Below are 22,338 nucleotides of genomic sequence, written 5' to 3'. Positions count from 1 at the left end.
CCAATTAGAATTTGCCCTTTTCTTCTGGCATCTAGACCAATATAAACTGTCTCTTCAAATGAAAGCCTAACATAACAAAAATGTAATTTACTAGCTGAAGCCGGGATGTAGCTACATCCATCCCTTCTCCCATCTTCGAAGAAGTTCTGGAAACACTCTTTGAAAGTTAGGGCATAGGAATATAACCACCCTTCTGCTTGACTGTAGTTTACCTTAAGGATAAAGACCATTTATTTTCTCTCTATTTCCTTCATAGTGTTTTACACAGTGTACACACATAGTAGATTGTGAATAATTATTGAATTTGGTCATATGGTATCTAGAATCCAACTCATGCAAAACCTGTTTCTTCATAAATTTTTTTCAGTTACTATTTCTCTCTTGCATGTATAAAATGAACGCATTGGTAATATTTTTTGATTAGTTAATAGATTTTAAAACTGCTTTTCCTTTTCTTTTTTTGAGACAGATTCTCACTCTTTTGCCCAGGCTGGAGTGCAGTGGCTTGATCTTGGCTCACTGCAACCTCTGCCTCCCGGGTTCAAGTGATTCTCCCACTGCAGCCTCCCAAGTAGCTAGGACTACAGATGCATGCCACCATACCTGGCTAATTTTTGTATGTTTAGTAGAGACGGGTTTTTGCCATGTTGGCCAGGCTGGTCTTGAATGCCCGGCCTCAAGTGATCCATCCACCTCAGCATCCCAATGTGCCGGGATTACAGGTGTGAGCCACTGCGCCCGGCCTTGCGTTTGCCTTTGTTTCATCTTACTTTTCTATTTCTACCTCTGTACTGTATAAACATTTTCTCAATCTTCTAATTGCTTACTCTGTTTCTTCTATGCCACCTCTGACCCATTTATCAACTCCTGCATAAAACACACATTAATCAGAAAAATGAGTGACTTTAGGGAAGCTACTCTTTTCAGATTTTCAGGTTATTTTTTCAATCCCAAATTAGGAAGAACAACCAATTTTATAAAATGCCACCTTAAGACATAGTTGTCAGTTTTGTGTCCTAAGCTCTTAATCTCCTGAAAAAGAGTTAGAGGGCTTTAATATTTGAAATACTATCTACAATATATATGATGTACACAGATTTTACCTGAGTACAGTGGTTTATTTCTATAATCTCAGCACACTGGGAGGCCAAGGTGGGAGAATCCTTGGAATCCAGGAGTTCAAGGCTAGCCTTGGCAACACAGCAAGACCCATCTCTACAAAAAATACAAAAATTAGCAAGGCGTGTGGCATATGCCTGTAGTCCCAGCTACTCAGGAGTTTGAGGCAGGGATTCCCTTGAGCCCAGGAGTCAGAGGCTGCAGTTACCTAAGATCTGGCCACTGAACTCCAGCCTGGGCAACAGAGTGAAACCCTGTCTCAAAAAAAAAAATTAATGAAAATTTAAAAATCTCATTTAGCCATATGTCCCAATTACTCACTAGAAGTGGTAGACCTTTATACTGCAATACTAATCCTGTTAAGCAATTGGACACTTTGAATGTACTATAATTAAATTATGGATTTCGGTTTGGTTTTGCCTAGAACAAATAGAGTCCCTACATATCAGAATAAATAGAATACTGAAAGAAAATAAGGACTTCCATGTTCAGAAGCACATTCTAGTTTTTTAAGGAAAAAAAGTCTAAAAGTGAAATTTAGGGAAGAAGTAATATAGCTAAAATGTTTAGTGTAGAATTTCTATAATGTACTTATTCAGGTGGGAGAATAGCCTGTGGTTTATTTTAGCTTCTTTAACCTATGCTTTGGAAACAGAAAACTTCAAAGTGCTATAATTTCTCAAACACATCTAAGCATTAGGGCCATTCAGAAACTGTCCTTGCTCTTGTGATAAATCTTTACTAAATGTGGCAATTCCAGTTCTCTCTGCTTCCCCTCTCACAAACATCAGTGTGACCACCCTTTATAAACAGGTATGTTTTACTGAGCTATTTATGTGATGATGTTCAGATAAAAACTGAATCCTCTGGTACTTCAGTAGGAAGGGCATTCAATCTTTTCTTACAAGGGTTGGTGTGGGATAATAGAAAAAACTAAATATAAATTCCTTTATATTCATTTATTCATAAATGAATGATAGCTCATGTCAGATTTATGGTTTATGTCCATGAAAATACTGTGTCAGCTATAACATAATAGAAGATGTCATTGAAACAGCGTATTTTGAGTGGGTTTACTTATTAATTATGTGTAGGGGAAGAATTATGATTATAGCATCTTATATGTTCAGCATTTACCTTTCAGTTAGAAAACATGACATTTATAATCCAAATAGAAAAGCTAGTTATTAATAAATGACCCACACTTATTTATAAAACACTAACCACTTAATCATGTGTTTTGGATTTAAGCCTTCACAAGTAAAATTCCCATAATACAAATTCCTATGGCTGTTCAAATTCTGTGGTTCTGGAATTTTTTTTCAAAGAATATGACTTTAATAATTGGGACATCGGAACAGCTTTCAAAATGCTTTTGTTTTAGATGTGAATTGCAGCACAGTTGGTTTTTATAACAGGGTAGAGTGTTTGGCTAACCCATTCCTCAAATACACCTAATCACCCCTCACTACTTTTCATTTGCAACAATTAATGCGCGTGCGAAGGCTTGTTTTGAAATCTGAGGTGGTGTAGATGATGGAGTTTGAGGAAGAAGATCATGTAGGAATGGACAGGAAGCATTTGGTCCTTTCCCAGCTATTTGTATGGAGATTGAGCCTCAGTGGGTAAACACTGAAAGTCAGTAGTGAGGAGAACTGTTGAGATGAGAAGTTCTAAGGACTCTGGAGACAGGCAGTGCTATGTTAAGCCAGGAGATAGAATAATTGTTATTCTGCAAATCTTACAGAGTTCTATACTTAACGAGCTTTAATGTATCTGGGACCATATGAGGACATTGCTCTTGGTGGTGACCATGACAAATTTACACAGGGAATTGCTTGCAATCATGAGATTTCTTCAGTAGCATCTCAGGTGACTAATTTGAAAAGAGAATAGGAGCATTGTAACGTGGCAAGTGCTCAGGTGACAAGGCCTGGAACCCTGTTTTATGAGACTGTGTGACCAGGGACCGAGTAAAGGACTTGGGAAACCATCCTTACTCAATTGCAAGAATTGCTGCCTGGCTTTTGGGGATGTGAAGACCTTCAAGCACTGACTCTATCAGGCTTTGTGGTTTTCAACCATGCATCCCTAAATACTGTTCTCTTCCTTCCTCGGCCAAATAACTTCCCTTACAAGTCTCCTGAATTGCTGTGACATAAATGCTGACTGCAACCTCTCCATATCCTTTGATATCCAGGTCCTAAAGTAAGCCATAAAATTTTCTGTGACTTTTAGCAAAAATTCTTGGGTAAGCCGAGGATCTATTTTAAATCCCATCATCTGTGCAGAGCCCAGGTTCACCTAGTACCCCATAGCCTACTGCTCCATGTTCTCAGTAAGTACTGAAGCAGTGCCTCTAGTGAAGGTGGAGGTAGAGTGAGCTAGGCTGTCTTTATTTTTAACAATGTGAGATATTTGGTGATAAACCAATATGTGGACTGGACATAGACACTGTTGGTACAAGTGAGAGCAAGAATAAAAACATGTATTTTTATTGTCAATGTGATCTCTCTAATATACATGAATGGAAAGTTATAGCCACACTTGGGTAACACTATTTATTTTTAATGTTGTAAGAATATTACCTGCACAGAAAAATTGATAATAAGTTTGTGGTGTTTTTCTCATCCTTGGGTTATAATAATCTGTTGTCCCACAGAAAATGTTTTATGTGATTAATAATTGGAAAATAATGCTACTCACAGTGTAAAGGACTGGCAATTTCTATTTATTGAGAATCTACTGCATGCCTGGTAGTATACATACATTTACTGTCATCCTCAGAGCAAGGTAGTACTTTTATCCTCTTCCTGCTGATAAGGAAATTGGAACTCGTGGAAGTCAAGGACTTTACATAAGGTCATATTTATGTAAGGTCTATTATTTTGAAAAATCTGGATCATGAAAATAAGTTAGCTTGGAATGAAAGCCCTTACTTCATCCAAAACAAGTCTCTTCAAATGAATCATTTCAGGATCTTAGCTTAAATCATAAAAGCAGTAATTAAAGTTGAGCCTTTTTATGAACTTTATAATAAACTACTTTGATTAGACATTCAGAAAGAGAAAATGATTTGGAAAGAAGAAATAACTATAACTCTTTTCACCAAAGTTGACAATCCATACCATACTATGCTGAGAGCCCACAATTTTCTATTGGCATTAATTTCCTAGAAAAAGCAGTAATTTTGAGAGTCAATTTTAACTCTCTTATTTCTCATTCTGCAACTTTCTGTACACATTCTGACAAATACTAGACAAACTATGTTAGGCCTAATACTGTGCAGGATTTTATTATACTAAGCAGGCATGAAAGTTGAGAGCCTCGTAAATATTAATCAGAGACTAATGAACAGTGGGAGACTTCTGAATATCAATCTGTACTAGGGGAAATTTTGAATTAGAGACACCACTTCCTAATCAATAAATCAGCGGTGAAAAATTGCAGGCATTCTCATGCATCTGCTTATGTAGCTACATCTCCAGCCCTAAAGGAGCATACAATGCAGATGCCAAAATAGATGTAATTTTATCACCCCACAAAGATCTTCTGCATTTTTAACTGGACCATTTTTTTTAATTTTTAATTACTTCCAAAAGTAGCTAGATTGTATCACAGAAAACTTGAGTACATTCGGTAGTATCAAAGTTAAAATTGTTCAGGAGTAAAGAGAGCTTGTCTCATTCTTCCTCATTAGCATTTGAAAATCTAGCCTAAAGGGACTAGAAGACTCAAGGTTAAGAGGAGAGCTGAAATGCCAAAGCTTGATTGGCTTATTGCTTTTATTCTGTGAGCCTAGTACTGCTTTTCCTCTGAGCTCATGTACAATTTATAACAGAAAGATATTTTTCAACATAATTCATAATTTTGCAAATAATACCAATATATTTACACACCTATACATCCTTAATGGTTGTCCATTAATAGAAAAATATTATATGTTTGTTTATAGTAAATGGAGTTCATTAGGTTTTCAGACAAATCTGAGATTACATAGTGGTACTTATGATGTTTATGATTTTTTGATGCAGAGACACAGAAATATGGGACTCAGTTGACAGTTTGAAGCTTTTTTATTCCTTATGATTCAGATAGGATTTTAAAACTACACTATGTTTATACACAAGGCATTAATATTTTAATGAAAATATAAGTAATTATCAACAGTATGAATGTTTCTTCATACCATCATAATCAAGACTGAAATTTATCCTGAATGGGTATGGTATGAGCTGGGTTTACTGAAAGGACACAAACACATTTATTAAGGACACAGAAAAAACAAACAGCAAATAAGCTACAAGTGGTGGGCATCATTCAGAAATACACTCAAAATATTATTTTCAAATATATTGCTTTATGCCATTTCAAATACATGGAACAAGAAATAGTTACAAAATTAGGTAATAGTATAGCAGAATGCTATAATCAAGCTTTATTCACTAGCCCTGTTTCACTTTTTTATCACTCAAAATGTCTAGACTCATTGGAGACAGGGAGAGTTATGTTGATCTGCAATATATTCCCAGTGCCTTGCATTTAGTAGTTGTTTAACAAATATTTAAGAAAGCCTATTAAAGGAGTAGCTATACACTGTGAATTTTCATTCATATAGAAGAATTTGTACTCTCTCCAATGACAGCAAATAGTCTCCTCATAAATTTCAAATATAGCTAAAATTATAATATGGTTTGTCAACTATATTTAATGTAAGAAGAATGGAAACAATTACAATTTTATGTCTATTTTCATAAAACATCTGTGTGTAGGCACTCCCTTTCTTCTGCAATTGCAAAACGGGACTGATTTTGAGAATATTTTATTTTTCTATGATATTGAATATGTTTATTTATATTTTTGAGCTTGCTAAATGCTGACATTTAAAATTTTAAAGAGATATTACTCTGATTGCACCATATTTTGTACTATGTGTAGAAATGGTCATTTTTTTACATAAATAAAACTACATGTCATGATTATGTGTGATAATTAGCATAAAGATAATTACACAGGTGATGATAACATAATTGGCTCTCTTTAGAGTTTTTGTTTTGCTTTATCTTAATACTCACAATAAGGTAATTTCATTGTATTACTTATGAACACAGTGAATGGAAAAATATTTCTCTTATTTTTATTATGAGCTTTTAGAACTATTAGAAGGTGACAATCAATATTGTTAATGCAAACATAAATAAAAGTCCTTTACAATTCTATTGGCCAATATCAACTTTGGATATAATTTTGTTTAATAGTTTCTATCTCATTGTATCTTGTTTAACTTATTTTTGCTAGAAAGTTGCTTGTGTTCTAGGTGAGTTTAAAAATATATTTATACTTGCCACAGGTATCTCTGATAATTCTCAAGCAATATTTAGCAAATATGCTTTGAAAAGTTCTGAACTAATTTAAGGTCAACAAAACAAACAAAAATTGTTTAATTGGCTTTAATATAAAAATAAAGTTCTTCATTATTCAGTATAGGATAACAAATAAAATGCAGGCATATCATTAAAAATAACAATATAAACATTGAAAGGTTGAAAATGTTATACTTAAATTTATCTAAATAATGATGAGTGTCAGATTTATTTAATGGTCAAAAAACAATATAAGAAGTAAATGAAATGAGTGAAACCAATATATATTCAAGCCTTTTACTCTTTCTGGGTTTGGCAATAGTTAACCAAGCTTATTTAATATCACATGGTCTAGAGACTTACAGAATAATGTATACTTCTTCTTTCCATTATGCTAAAAGCAAAATTTGTTGCTGCAATTAACTAGATGTATTGCTTTTAATTATTTTTCTTTCTACAGCATGAGTTATGATGATTTGGATGTAATGAAAGAATGACCTAGAGAAAGAAGGAGAGTGGCACAATCTACAGATTAATTCTAGCACAATTGTAACACAAATTGCTGCCTCGCCTGACAATTAGAGCCTGGGCTTGCGATGCACCTTTCCACCTGTATCTAGTTTTTTTCTTACGGCTAAAAACTCCATTGCTTCCTGTCTAACTCTGATTTTCATTTTTTTCAGGTTTGGATTTATTCTTCATAAAGATGAAGCTGCACTACAAAAAATTGATCTTGAAACCATGTCATACATCAAGACAATTAACTTGAAGGACTATAAGTGCGTTCCTCAGTCATTGGCACATACACACTTGGGAGGCTACTACTTCATTGGCTGCAAACCTGACAGCACTGGAGCAGTTTCCCCACAGGTCATGGTGGACGGTGTAACTGACTCAGTCATTGGGTTCAATAGTGATGTGACGGGCACTCCATATGTCTCTCCAGATGGCCACTACCTTGTCAGCATTAATGATGTGAAAGGTCTTGTAAGGGTTCAGTACATTACCATCAGAGGAGAAATACAGGAGGCTTTTGATATTCACACAAATCTGCACATATCTGATCTGGCATTTCAACCATCCTTTACTGAAGCCCACCAATATAACATCTACGGTAGTTCAAGCACACAAACTGATGTGCTCTTGGTGGAGCTCTCTTCTGGGAAGGTCAAGATGATAAAGAGTCTCAAGGAACCACTCAAGGCAGAAGAATGGCCTTGGAACCGGAAAAACAGGCAAATCCAGGACAGTGGCTTGTTTGGTCAATACCTGATGACACCTTCCAAGGACTCTCTCTTCATCCTAGATGGACGACTCAATAAATTAAACTGTGAGATCACTGAAGTTGAGAAAGGAAATACAGTCATTTGGGTTGGAGATGCCTAAAAACCCTATGATACAATTATTGAATGAAGCGTTTTACAATACCTTGCACTTAATCCATTGTTTAAATTTACAACTTAGCTTTTCAAGTTTATATCCTAGTCAAACAAAATTTACTTGGTTGGCCCAAATAAAATAAATTGTTTTTGACTAAGACATACACAGTTAATGATATTGGTTAATTAGAAATACTCAGCACAATATTTAATGAGAAATCACATCAGTCACAAGAATCAAATGTGTAAATTATGCTTTAAACAATAAACTAGGATTTAAATCACTTAAAAAACTAAACTGCAGGGAATTTCAGATGATATAAAGCATTATATCATTTTGAGGGTAGTTTATTTTTTTTCTCTGTCCTTTTGGTATGATTAAACAAGAAATAAAAGGTGTGGAAACTTAAAATTCTTAATTCAAAATATTCGGTCCTGTCCACTGTTTATAATATTTTGTGCCTTGAAGAGAATGTCACAGGAGGAAAAGGAAGACTAAAACCTGCATACTAAATGCCCTCATAACTATAAATCTCTTGTTGTTAAAAAACATCTCTTGCGCCAAATCCTGTCTTCAGTCTTTTGTTTAACCCTCAATGAACTATCAATTGAAGGCATAAGTTGGCCTTAGGTTGTATACAGGTGTCAAACTCTACTTGACATTTACTGTATAATCTGCAGCATGCTATAGAAAGTGGGGAGGAAGGGAGGAAAAATAATTACAGTCAAAATATTTGCAATCTATCTACTCATTTTGCTTTCGATCACTAGAGTGCATTATGTTTTTAATGCAAGTTTGTCTGGGATGTCAACTGCCTACAGATGTTTATTACTAGCAGAATAGATTATTTATTAATAGATTGTTTCTTTTCATATAGTCCAATGTTTCATCATCAGGAACTTTCGGTTCTAAAAAAGAAACATTACTTTTGTCTGCTAAAGTAAACCATATATAGGGAAATTAACACCTAGGAAAAGAAAACTGGCAAGAGAATTGATGAGGTATTAGTGGCTTAGAAGAATTAGTAGGCCGGGCGCGGTGGCTCACGCCTGTAATCCCAGCACTTTGGGAGGCCGAGGCGGGCGGATCACGAGGTCAGGAGATCGAGACCATCCTGGCTAACACGGTGAAACCCCGTCTCTACTAAAAATACAAAAAATTAGCCGGGCGTGGTAGTGGGCGCCTGTAGTCCCAGCTACTCGGGAGGCTGAGGCAGGAGAATGGCGTGAACCCGGGAGGTGGAGCTTGCAGTGAGCCGAGATCGCGCCACTGCACTCCAGCCTGGGCGACAAAGCAAGACTCCGTCTCAAAAAAAAAAAAAAAAAAAAAGAATTAGTAGTATAAGTTGGGAATAAAGGGGTAGCCCGACAGTGGTAAGTAAAAATGTACTTCTCCATTATTTTTGCTATTTAAATATAACGTATCAAAAACCTTTATTCTAAAATTTCTCCAAATGATTTCTTTTATCCATCTTCTTGTAATCCTAAAAGCACCTTCTCACTATGTGCTGTAGTTTGAAACCTAACGAATCCTCCTACTTGAGACACTGTAGAGAAGTAAAAATTGTTGCTTCTGTTTTGTTTTAAGAGGAAATGAGAAGGCCAGCAGAAGTAGATTAAAACTACAGAGCTGGTTTATTAAAATAAGCAGATAATTATCCAGGCTTAAAGTAATAGCTTTCATGTTTTGAAAATCCTTGTACTTATTTTTGTTTTTATTGTTGCAAAAAAATGTTAATGGGCTGTTGAAATGACCTCCATTTACTTAAGGTAATCCAATAAGGTCTTTTTTAAATATACAAATTTTACTCAAGTTTAAATTGTGTAAAACTGCTTAGAAACCTGAAATTTTATAGTGTGTAATATCTTATGTGTATATAGCATCCTGAGCTGTGTGATACAGTAGATTTCTTCTTAGCAGAAACATTATGCGAGGTAGATTTAATAAACAACAAAAATCAGCTTATGTTTCTACTTCTTGAATCTGCTTTACTTTTTAGCAATTTTCTTCCTTGTGAACATGAACCATATAAAGTGTCTGTGACTTAATGATGTCATGTAAGTCTGTCGCATACATCCTTCTTTTGTAGCTTACACCATGTGGATGCTCTGTCTGTAGACACTGCTTGATAAAAGGAGAATAAACCTCTTACATTTTAACCCTTGAGAGTTCAGTCAATGATTTAATATGCATACCGTTTTTAAAAAATTTCTCCCAATGCTTCAGATATAGTGTGATGCTCTGCATTATTCTGAAAGTGATGAGATCAGGTGAAGGTAAAGTAAACTGAGATCAGTCAAGGAAAGAGAAGTTAGTTTGTCTTTTAATATAAAATCTAAATTGGATATCCTTTGATTATTCAGTGTTTACAGCAAGGCATATATTCTTTACATGATGTCTATTTCTATAGAATCCCTTCTTTTCTTGTGTATTCAATGAAAATATAGCACTGGAATGTCAAAATTATACTCAAAAAAGTAGGCTTTTCTTTCCATGATCTTATAGCATTAATCATACAAATATTGAGTCACTTTTTAAAAACATTCTTTCTGATTGTTAAAATACTGACATTTGTGAGCTTTAAAAAATCAGACGAATATTTATGTTACAATTATATCTGAAGTAGATATTTCTTCAAAAACAGGGTAAAAGGTTGAGTAAGAAATAACATACAGGGAATCAGTATGATCCTATGCACACCCTGATTGAAGTGTACTGTAAATACTCATATTAGCAATAATGTGAGTGTGTGTAAAAAGTGAAAGTGAAGAAAAACTAGGAAAAAATGATGAGTAAACTGCTTTAAAAAGAAGCTATAACCCCAAAGAGTAGATTTTTTTGTTCGTTTGTTTTTGTTTTTTTGAGACGGAGTCTCACTCTGTCAACAGGCTGGAGTGCAGTGGTGCAATCTCGGCTCACTGCAACCTCCACCTCTCGGGTTCAAGTGATTCTCCTGCCTCAGCCTCCCGAGTAGCTGGGATTATAGGTGCTCGCCACCACGCCTGACTAATTTTTGAATTTTTTGTAGAGACAGGGTTTCACCATGTTGGCCAGGATGGTCTTGGTCTCTTGACCTCGTGATCCAACAGCCTCGGCCTCCCAAAGTGCTGGGATTGCAGTCAGCCACCGTGCCCGGCCCCAAAGAGTAGATTGTTAACAGACAAAAAAACAAAATGAAATTATAGCAATGACAAGCACGGAATGAGTAAAGGTATGAAAGCAAGTATGGAAATACGATGTGGGGAGGTCATTGAGAAAAACTGAAAGAAAGAAGTAAATGATTGAATTTAAAATTGTTGATATAGGTAAGACAAGAAAGTAGGTCATAAATAGTTTTTAAGGGAGAGAGGTGAAAATTGAAATTAGTTTAAAAACTTGGAATTAATCCAGGCAATAGGGACCTAACTATAATCTTTCACTGCTTCTGTAGATACGGAATAACGAACTTCCAAAAAGAGAAATGATAGTGAAAACAATATTTTTAAAATTTATGATCTTTTTAGTGGAATGAAAATTTAACCAAAGAATAGGGAAATTGGGGGAAACTGAATTACTTAGATAACTTTTGTAAAAATGTGAGTTTATGACCTTTAATGCACGACAATTACATTGAAAGCATATTTTAAAAAATAAGACTTGTTAAGGAACCATACCTGAAGTGGCAATTGAATAAATATGGATAATAAAAGGGACAAAAATGATAAGACTAAAATATGACACCATTGATAGAAGTAAGAAAGCCTTGAAGGAGCACTAAATTGGAGTGACAGAATGAAGATCTGGATAAGGGACAAACTAAATGGAAATGTAGGGCAATGGATATACTCCCAAGGAAATGCCATCATATACAGCAAATAATGTAATTTTTAGGGATCATTCTACCTTCTGACTAATTATATCCATGTAAAGTTGAAGCACTTAAAATATTTGTGATTTAGGGCCTAATAACCTTTCTGATTGCCACTCAAAAGGTATTCACAGAATTTTATTTTATGAAATAAACTAATTCAGTTGAATTTTACTAATCAGGATATTTACATGATAAAACAATATGTTTAATACTATCAGACAAATTATTATATTGTCTAAATATTTGAAGACAGAAACAAGAACAATATTGATATTCAGGAAAACATCTTTGTATGATGTTTTCACTATTTATGGAAACCAATAAAATGAAATAAAAATGTACAACCCAATGTTGCAATTTTAAGAACTCTTAAGGGGCCCTTCTATTTTCACTTGCTACATTTAGCATGTTCCTTTATGAATGGGCAAAGAGAACAAAGGAAGCACCTACCAAATATCTGTGTTTACTTTTCTTTCAATCACAGTCTAATACCATTTACTTCTCCTGAGAAACTTCAGAGGCAGAAATGTATTCTGAAATTCATGCTATAGAAATTCTCATCTGCTGTCTTAAGTCATCGTAAATTTTCCCATCTTTCTAGGGGACTAAATCTTCACCATATGAGCATAGCTTTTTGTTTGTTTGCCTTTATAAATTGCATAGTCCTGTTGGTAAATGGAAAAGCACTTAGCTTTTCAGTAATATTCAGCAGCAAAATGAACCTGTCTCTGTGGTATTTAGTGGATACTGCACAGCTATTTTACAGTAATTTACAGCTGCAGTTGGTGACGTGGAAAAGTTTTAACAGTTGTTTTATACTAGAGTTTACCAATAATAAAATTTTGGGACTTGTTTTCAGGGCTGTAATTAAGTTTGGCTGAAATTGACAAAGAACACACCAAAATTCCAAACATACTCTGTTTTTATGTTTTGTAAATGTATTGAAAGACTGTCTCTAAATACACATTTTCCTCCTTTTTAGAAGAAGAATCAAAATCACCTCAGTGTCAAAAGAATATTGATATTTCAATGGGAAAAATGTCCACATTAAGTGGGCAATTACTCAGTTATTCAAATATTCAATAATTATTCAAATATTCATTATTCAAGATACTTTTTGCATTTTTATTAAAATGAACAGTGTTATTTTACACATGGACCCATAGACTTGTTCAAAGTTACATAGACCAAATAAAATATCTCATGATAATCAAGGCAGATAGGTGAGAAAATACAGCTCTTTAAAAATGGTTAAATATGGCCAGGTGCAGTGGCTCACGCCTGTATTTCCAGCACTTTGGGAGGCCGAGGCAGGCAGATCATGAGGTCAAGAGATCAAGACCATCCTGCCCAACATGGTGAAACCCCCGTCTCTACTAAAAATACAAAAATTAGCTGGTCACGGTGGCCCATGCCTGTAATCCCAGCTACTTGGGAGGCTGAGTCAGGAGAATCGTTTGAACCCGGAAGGCGGAGGTTGCAGTGAGCCGAGATTGCGCCACTGCACTCCAGCCTCGTGACAGAGCGAGACTCTCTCTCAAAAGAAAAAAAAAAAAAGGTTAAATACTGAATACTCTGCTATGACTCTGCTCATCCACCTGCTTTTAAACTACTTCTGCTCTTCAGTTTCTGTCCTTTCAGAACTATTAAAAAAGACTAGCCAAAAAATCAACATTTGACCTTATAAAGTATAATTTATCATTCTCTCTTTATTAATAAACATTATCTTCAAACATTAATTATTCTGTAGGGTAATTAAGTTGAGCAAGACTGAATATTTTGATAAGTTACTAACACATAGCATGTTAATTTTATAGCATTTTTAAAAGTTGCTTGCTGATAGAAATATCATTTTTAATTCGTCTATTTCGGTGCAAATCTGCCATATGCCATGCAGTTTTCCACTTTAAAGCAATAAATACCTCACTGAGTGTGTGTGTGTGTGTGTGTGTGTGTGTGTGTGTGTGTGTGTGTGTTTTAATTTGAGCATACAAAAGAGAAAATACATCTAGGGACATTGGAGGTTGAAGTTTGAATATTCAAACATATCCCATTAGTATTTTGGAATGCCTATTAAATCTAGAACCATGATAGTGAGTTACATAAAAATTATTATAATATAGGATTCCTGTATAAATTTGCCGAATATGCCTATGGATCACAGAATCTCATATCTCTCATAGTATCCAAATAGATAAAAATATAGACTACCAAGATGTAAGCAGAAATCAAAGAAACACAAAGTCAGTGGACGTTCACTCTGGAGACGCTACAAGATCAAGTAAATTAGGATGTTTACTTATATACAGACTTTCAATAATGTAATACTAAGCTCTAATAAATAAATATACATATACCTACGCATGTATACGCATTAAAATCGCTTCCGTGATATATTTCACGATTACTAAAATATATTTTAAATCAATTACAGACACAAATTCAATAAAGGGAAACTAGATATCAGTCTCAATTCATTGGAATAAACTGAGAAAAATTTCAATTACTTAACAAATAATATATATGTGAACAAATATATAAGCATGTATATGTAAAAAATATTCACAAATAGCCCTTTCAAGATGAAACCAAATTGAGATCTGTACAATCTGCAGATTCTCTAAATAATGAAAGTGCTAACATTATTCTGCAAAAATAATATGAAAATCCTTACATTGCTTAGAAAGAACAAAGCTGCAAAGAAAGCCATCCCCTCCCCCATACACACACACTGTAGCAGAAAAAGCTGGAAAATCCACAAAATCATATTGTTACTTGAGCCTCATAGACAGCTGGGGTTAGAAGTTCACCAAGTAAACTAATTTCCAGTGAGGGACAAGGAATAATTTCACCTTGGCACAGCACAAGAGAAAGAAGTGGCCTACATAAATGTATGTAAAATAAAATCAGCTAACATTTTAAAAACTTCTTCACGGGAATGTCTAGGCTAGCTTATCAGTTTGGAAAGACTAGGGGCCTCAGACACAAGAAGAGTTTATACTCACAAAATGTTTTCCACAGATCTTCACCATGTGCTCAGAAAAGTCAGGATGGGAGACCAGAAATGGCTAGCTTCATTGGTAGTGTGGTGTGCAAGTGGGGATCAGCTGCTTTGGGGAGATGGGTCTTGTCCCCTTGCCCTTACTCTTCTGTCCGGAGAAGCAAAAATGTTAGTTAGCTAATGTAGGGGCAGTCATCCATTTCACCCCCAGGGAACAGGCAAGGTTCCATTGCTTCTAGGAGGAGTAAAAGCAAAACCTGTTGCCTCTGAGGAGGTGATGGCAAATACTCTCATCTTCATCGAGAAAACACACATCAATATATTGCTGCCAAATGAGAGTAAGACTCTCACTACTGTGGGAGGGGCAGTGAAGCATTTCTAGTGAAATGTGAGAAAAAGTACAGCACTTAACTTTTAAAGAGATACACTTTAGTATCACTTTTTTTTTATTAAGTCTAATTTGTCTGACATTACCAGAGCTACTCCAGCTTTCTTACAGAAGCTTTTCATAATTTTTTTTCTTCCTTTATTATCTATTTGAATTTTTCAATCTGAAATTTGTCTCCCTTAAACACCATATATTTGGATATCTCTATACTCTCATCAGACTATATCTGTATTTTGATTGGATTGTTTACCCCATTTACATTAAATGTATTATTGCTATAATTGGATTTAAATCTTCTATGCTATTTTTTATAGGTATCCTGTTTTTCTATCCCTCATTTACTGCTTTCTTTGGAATTAAGTGAATATTTCCTGGGGTAATATTTCAATTCCTTTAATGATATTTTCACTTTTTAAAAATTGTTTTTGTAGTTGTTGCTCTGGGGCTTACCATATAAATCTTAACTGATTAGAATGAACTTCAGATTTATACTAACTAAATTCTAGGGAGATACAGAAATTTCAGTCCTATGTAACTTTCACTACTGTTTCCTTATTTTGTGCTGTTTTTGTTATACTCAAAAAATGCCTCATCCTAATTATTACTTCATATAATGTTTTGTTTTTTAAAAACAAGAGAAAAAAGAGAAGTACATATATTTATTGTTACAAAAATGTTCTTATTTACTATTTATCTTTGTCTTTATAGGTTTCTGTGGATTTAATGCTTTTTCTCATTGCAATACAGGGACCTCCTCTTTGCTTTCATTGCCAAATGTATAATTTTGTGGTAGGTCTGCAATAAAATACACATTTTAAAACAAATTATTTTATTTCAGTTAAAAAGAGGAAAAGAGAAGATATAAGCATTTATAATGTCTTCTTAATTGCATAATTATCATTGTTGGTACTTTGTGTGCACCTGTGTGTGTGTGTGTGTACGTGTGTGTGTATTCACATTTTTCCTATGGTCACTAAAGAAATTTGTTTAGCATTCTTATAAGGTGGATTTACTACCAAGAAATTCTCTCAATTTTTGTTTTTCTGGTAAGGTATTCATTTCACCTTCATCTACAAAAGATGAAGTTTCCGGACGTTAGATTGTTGATTGCATTTTTTTGTTTTACCAATTAGAATATGTCATCCCATTACCTATTAGACGTCATTGTTTTTGATGACAATATGCTAGAATTCTTACTGAGATTCCCATAAATGTGACATGTGAATATCTTGCTACTTTCAAAATTGTCTGTTTGGCAGGGCGTGGTATCTCACGCCTATAAACCCAGCATTTTGGGAGGCCAAGGTGGGTGGATCATTTTAAGTCAGGAGTTTGAGACCAGCCTGGCCAACATAGAGAAACCCCGTCTCTATTAAAAATAAAAAAAATAGCCGGGTAGTAGTGACATGTGCCTGTAATCCCAGCTATTTGGAAGCTGAGGCAGGAGAACTGCTTGAGCCTGGGAGGTGGAGGTTGCCAGTGAGCCGAGATTGTGCCACTGCACTCCAGCCTGGGCAACCAAATGAGATCCTATCTCAAAAAAAAAAAAAAGTCTATTTGTTTTTGTCTTTTAATATTTTTACTATGACATGTCTGGATTTTGATCTCTTCTAGTTTATGTAACTGGGGATCACTGAGCATTTTCAATGTTTAGAATATTATTTTTTATTAAGTTTGGGGAGTGGTCAGCCATTATAATTTTTAATACATTTTCTGTTCCTTTCCCTTTCATTTCTTCCTCTTCTATGGTAATTAATTATATGTATGGTAGTATAATTAGCAGTATCCCACATTTCTCTGAAGCTTATTGCATTTTAAAAATAATTATTTCTTTTGGATTTTAGATTTTTTATCCATCTACCTTCAAGGGCATTGATTTTGTCTGCTAGCAGTTCAAATCTTCTGTTGAACAACTCCAGGAAAAATTTTTTCTTCTTTATTATGACTTTAAAACCCAGAATTATGTTTGTTTCTTTATATCAATTCTACCTTTTTACAGATATTATATTTTTGATAAGCCATTGACCTCTCGTCTTCCTTTAGTCTTTAAACAATTTCAATTAATTCTTTGAACACATTTATAATGGTTTCTTTGAAGCCTTTGCCTATTAAATGTAATAACTGGACCCTCTAATAGGTTGTTTGGGGTGCATGATTTTTTACCCTGTATGGGACACATTTTTTGGTTTCTTTGCATGTATCATATTTTTTGTTAAAATCAGGTCATTTTGGATAAGACATTGTGGCAACTCTGAATATTCTCTCTTCCTAATCCTTTTGTTATTATTGCATTCCTGTTTATTTCTTTAGTGACTTAGCTGGACTACTGTAGTGAAATATAAATCCCACACATTGTGAAACCTTGATATCACACCTCAGTGAGTACAGCACTGGGCATGTGTATAATAATCCTGGGATGACATTACTTTTAGAAGGGCTTTCTTTGACTATTAGTTTGCCTGATCTTTCTTTTAACCTGTCTGCCTCTTTCACATTACACCCACCTGTTTGTCTAATTGCTGACTGAATTTGTTATTGGTTTCAAGAATTTTACTGTTATCCCAGATGTTATTATTATCTGGGAAACTAGTTTCTCCACAGTATGCTCCAGTTAAATTCAGACTCCTTTGCAGATATCGTTTTGGTCCCTGCCTTACAGATTTGTTCTGACCTTGCTTTATTTTGCTGTCTCTTTTTCTGCTCATCTCTGGCAAATTGGCTGCCCTAAGATTAAACTTCTTGCCCACATAGAGCTACCAGCTTGTTTTCACTTGACTACCACCAAAATATCTACTGTTTTAAAGAGATCATCGTAGGCTTGAATTTCTTCACCTTCTGTTTCAAATAAGAGCTGTTATAAGAATAATCTGAGTTAACTCAGTGTTTTTATAAAAATAATCTCTTGATTTTTATTTTCTTATGACTTACTTCCCCCTCTGTTATTATTATCTGCAAAATATCTTGGCCACAGCTCTTAAGCTGGTAGTGAAGATCGTTGCCCTCTACTCTTGAAGTGACGCTCTAGTTTTACGAGTAGGACAAGGTAAGAGACGGGGAGTCTCCATTTTTCTGGGCCTACTTCTCTGATTATAAAACCCTCTTAACATTGTCTAGGCTGGGCGCACTGGCTCATGCCTGTAATCCCAGCACTTTGGCAGTCCGAGGTGGGCGGATCACCTGAGACCAGGAGTGGATCACGAGATGAGCCTGACCAACACAGTGAAACCCGTCTCTACTAAAAATAAAAAAAAATAATAAAAAATAAAAATAAAAAACAGCTGGGCTTGGTTGCAGGCACCTGTAATCCCAGCTACTACAGAGGCTGAGGCAGGATAATCGCTTGAACCCAGGAAGCGGTGGTTGTAGTGAGTCGAGATGGCACCACTGCACTCCAGCATGGGCGACAGAGCAGGACTCCATCTCAAAACAAAACAAAACAAAAAACTCTACATGGAACTATATGGTGTAGCATCCCGTTAGCTCTCCAAACACCTGATCATCTTTCTTGCACCTTTCTCCCTCACTCATTTCTTTGCAGTCATATAACTTCCCTTCTCTTCTCTTAAAGGAACATACATACTCCTGACTTGGGCTTTTATATTTGCTGTTTCTTCCACTGCAAATACACATTCCCCAGATACCCTCATGAATGGCCTCTTTACCTTCTTCAAGTGTCTACTTCCCAGGGAGAGTTCCTATTACCTTATGCAAAATTGGAAATCACCTTCCACAAAATCCAAAATATGCCTGTTCAACCGTGCTGCTTGTTCATTTCCATATTTTATAGACACTTAACATGTTATAGGTTTTGTTTATTTGTTTATTTAACCTATAAACAATATAGGTTATTGTTTAATTTTGTTTATTATCTACATCACCCCATTCAACACATACAAATAATGCAATTTAATAGGAAGAGATGTTTGTCTGTTTCATTTATACCACATCCAGAACAAGGCTCTGTATGTAGGAGGTACACATTAGGCAGTCACTAAATATATGAGAGATGATTGAATTACTATTTTTTCAACTCTTGCCCTCTTTTTTTTGTCCTCTATGTTTAACTTTTTGAGATTCTCAAATCATGGCAAATTGCATGCCTTGAATGTTATTAAACTGTGATAATTTAAAGTAGAAACATTCAGGCAGGTATTTTCTATTTAATACTCCCTAATTCTCTAATGTATTAGAGCTAATAGACACATAATGAATATTTGAATAGAAAATGTCTTTTTAAAATATTTGCCATTGCAATGTAAATGTAATTGCTTATGTAAACATGATGTTTGTTATGTTAAAAATTAATCTCTTTCATATATTATTAAACTCTAAATTAATATACATAGTCTTTTAGTTATTTATAGAGGCAGCGTGTTCTTTACATATTAGTAACACAAGAAGCATGCTTATATGAAACAAAGAATGTTGTATTTATTGTAATCTACAGCAATATAGGATGATAATTCATATTTCTGTCTTGAGATTAATTCATCAATAAGAAGTATACCATTCAATGTTGAAAATAACTACAAATTTATTGAAACTTTTTTAATTGTTTGATGAATTTCTACTTCCCACACTATCTGACATGACATCTTTATCTTTGAATTGTCTTACTCTAATGTATTATGCATAAACTGTACATTGCATTATCCAATTCTATCTGATCTCTCCATCCATTATTGGCCAATTTTCTATTTTTGCTAATATTATTAGTTATAGTTATTTGGACTGAGAATCACCAACCACAAAAATCATACTGCTTTAAAGACAATTATAATGGAAAAATAAATGTATTTATTATGGTTGTAGTGCTGATGTATGTCACTTAGAATTTTTGTTAATTATCTCAGAAACTTTCTTAATTGAATTTTTGCTCTTTAAAACATTTATTATTTTAAAATCCCCCTAAGATTTTTGTTTATAAACCTGTTATTTTTATCCATTCTTTTAATTTGTAAAAATCAAGTGTAGCTAAGTTTACTAGTCAAAGTCTAGGAGAATTACACATAAAACAGAAGATTGTGGGAGAAGTGAGTAAAGTATGAAGGAAGGTCACTTATAGAAATTAAGGCAAGTAAATTTAAAGTTCAGAGCATACTGTTATAAAATTTTAAAATAAGCATTGTTAAAAGAATAAGATATTTCATTTTTAATAGAATGAGGTGGTAATTTGATTGATAAAAAGGTCCAATTGACAATATCAGGTACCCTGCTACTTCAGTATTAAACCAATACTCCTACTGCTACTGGAAGAACTTCTAGCAAGTTCTTCTGTGCTTTGGAGTATATTCACATCATCTTCTGCCAGAAAGATTTATTTAAATAAAAAGTAGCTTCTTCTTTGCTACTGGGTGCAAGTAGAGACTAAACGCTTGACCATGTTGGACAAACTTACTATTTTACTTAAATTGTATGTCATGAAACCAGTAGTACCTGATGTGTTGAACCATAAAACTCCACGTTCATAGCAACCCACTTGAAGAGCAGAGCATCTATGTGATTCAAGACAAACGGAAAATACTGAGACCTTGATTAATCATGCTATAGCTTACTTGAAAGCTGGAGGTTAATGAAAGGAGAGGAAATTCAAGAGTACCAGTGTCTACAATCCACGTTCAGTGTTCTGCTCTTCAAATGTGAGTGTCACCCAGAGAAAAGTGGGTCACTTTCCCCATCTTTGTTTCCAGAGCAGTAGCCAGGTATTTTTCCCAGGAGGACAAGCAGACTATAAGAGCAGAGATCTCCAAAATTAGCCTCAAAAGAACAGAGTGTTTGAAACAAAGTATGAGGAAATTCAAGCCTAATGGCATTCCTGAAAACTATGAAGATTTTGGTTGTAAGCAATTAAGTTAAGGCTAACAGCTCCATGACAGCAACAAGGTAAGTTGTAAGATAACTAGTTTACCAGAAAGAATCAGGGAAAGAGACAGGAAGAGCCCTCCTGGTGTCACAATTAACCACAAACATAGGCATCAAATACTATACTTGCAGAGGGACAAGCATTTAATTTGACCAGACTGTGGAGTAAGTTGTACTCCAAGGCATTGTTGAAAATAATAGCAAATTCAGTCAACTGTCAGTGGAGCCTAACAACTGGATGCTACATCGACAGAGAGAGACAGCTTAACAGAGAATTCATGAAAAGAAATAGCTAAAGAGAGCCCTCCTAGAACCAATCTCATTTTATAATGATTATAAAAATACCAAAGGCCACACTAAGTAAGTAGTGATATTAGAGGCTTAACGGTATGGGAGGATTATATTTCACTACAATAATCTAGCTAAATCACTAAACAAGTAAACAAGTAAACAAGCCAGCAACAATAAGCTCTATTTAGGGGTATTCAGATTTTCCAAACTAAGTTATCTAACACGTACTACTTTTAACAAAATAAATAAATACATTGGAAATGCAAAAAAAGCAAACAGCGGAACAGCTTGTGAGAGAGCCCAGCTGTTGCATTGAACAGCAAGGACTTCAAAGCAGTCATCATAAATATGTTCAGGAAACTAAAGGAAAAAATGCTTAATGAAATAAAGGAAGGTATAATGACAATGTCTTATCAAAGGAGAATATGAATAAAGAGATGGAACTTAAAAAGGAAAAAACTGAAATTACAAAGATTATTAAGTTGAAAAATATAGAAACTGGAACGAAAAATTCATTAGAGAGGCTCAACAGTAGATTAACATTGACAGAAGATAGAATCAATGAACTTGAAAATTGATGTATAATGATTATTTGATGTAAAGACAAGACAGAAGAGAATAAAGGCCTAAGAACAGAGCCTAATATAAATGTAGAACATCATTAAGCACACCAAAATGTATAAAGGGAATACAGAAAGAGAAGGCAGAAGATTTCAAGAAATAAGAGCAGAAAGTTTCACAAATTTTATAGAAAATATTAACATATACAGCCAAGAAGCTCAATAAAAATAAAATAAATGCCAAGATATCCACACCCAGACATGTCACAGTAAAAATGTTAAAATCAAATGATAAAGAGAAAATCATCCTAACAGCAAGAGAGAAATGATTGTTAGTTCTACATACAGCAACAACATTAACAGTGGATGCATGATCATATACAGTGGAGTCCGTAAGGCGGTGGAATCACATACTGAAAGAAAATAACTATTAACCCATAATTTTATATCCAGCAAAACTATCTTTTTAAAGGAAAGCAAAATAAGATATTCTCAGAGAAACAAAACAGAATGTATTGCTTTCA

The 22,338-nt window shown here is 34.5% G+C and overlaps 1 protein-coding gene across 4 annotated transcripts in view; it reads left to right on the top strand.

Moving 5' to 3' along the window:
- Positions 1-10,021, top strand: part of FSTL5 (follistatin like 5) — an 807,335-nt gene extending 797,314 nt beyond the window's left edge. For all 4 annotated transcript variants that reach the window (XM_055384072.2, XM_055384069.2, XM_019026097.4 and 1 more), the window contains one exon: positions 7,166-10,021. In XM_055384072.2, coding sequence (XP_055240047.1) covers positions 7,166-7,868 — 703 coding nt within the window. In that variant the 3' untranslated portion in view covers positions 7,869-10,021. The remainder of the gene's footprint in view (positions 1-7,165) is intronic.
- Positions 10,022-22,338: the final 12,317 nt, after the last annotated feature.

The sequence above is a fragment of the Gorilla gorilla genome, chromosome 3 (genome assembly GCF_029281585.2).
Source record: "Gorilla gorilla gorilla isolate KB3781 chromosome 3, NHGRI_mGorGor1-v2.1_pri, whole genome shotgun sequence".
Lineage (NCBI taxonomy): Eukaryota > Metazoa > Chordata > Mammalia > Primates > Hominidae > Gorilla > Gorilla gorilla.
The sequence above is the reverse complement of the archived record's forward strand: the minus strand, read 5'-3'. Positions and strand labels throughout refer to the sequence as shown.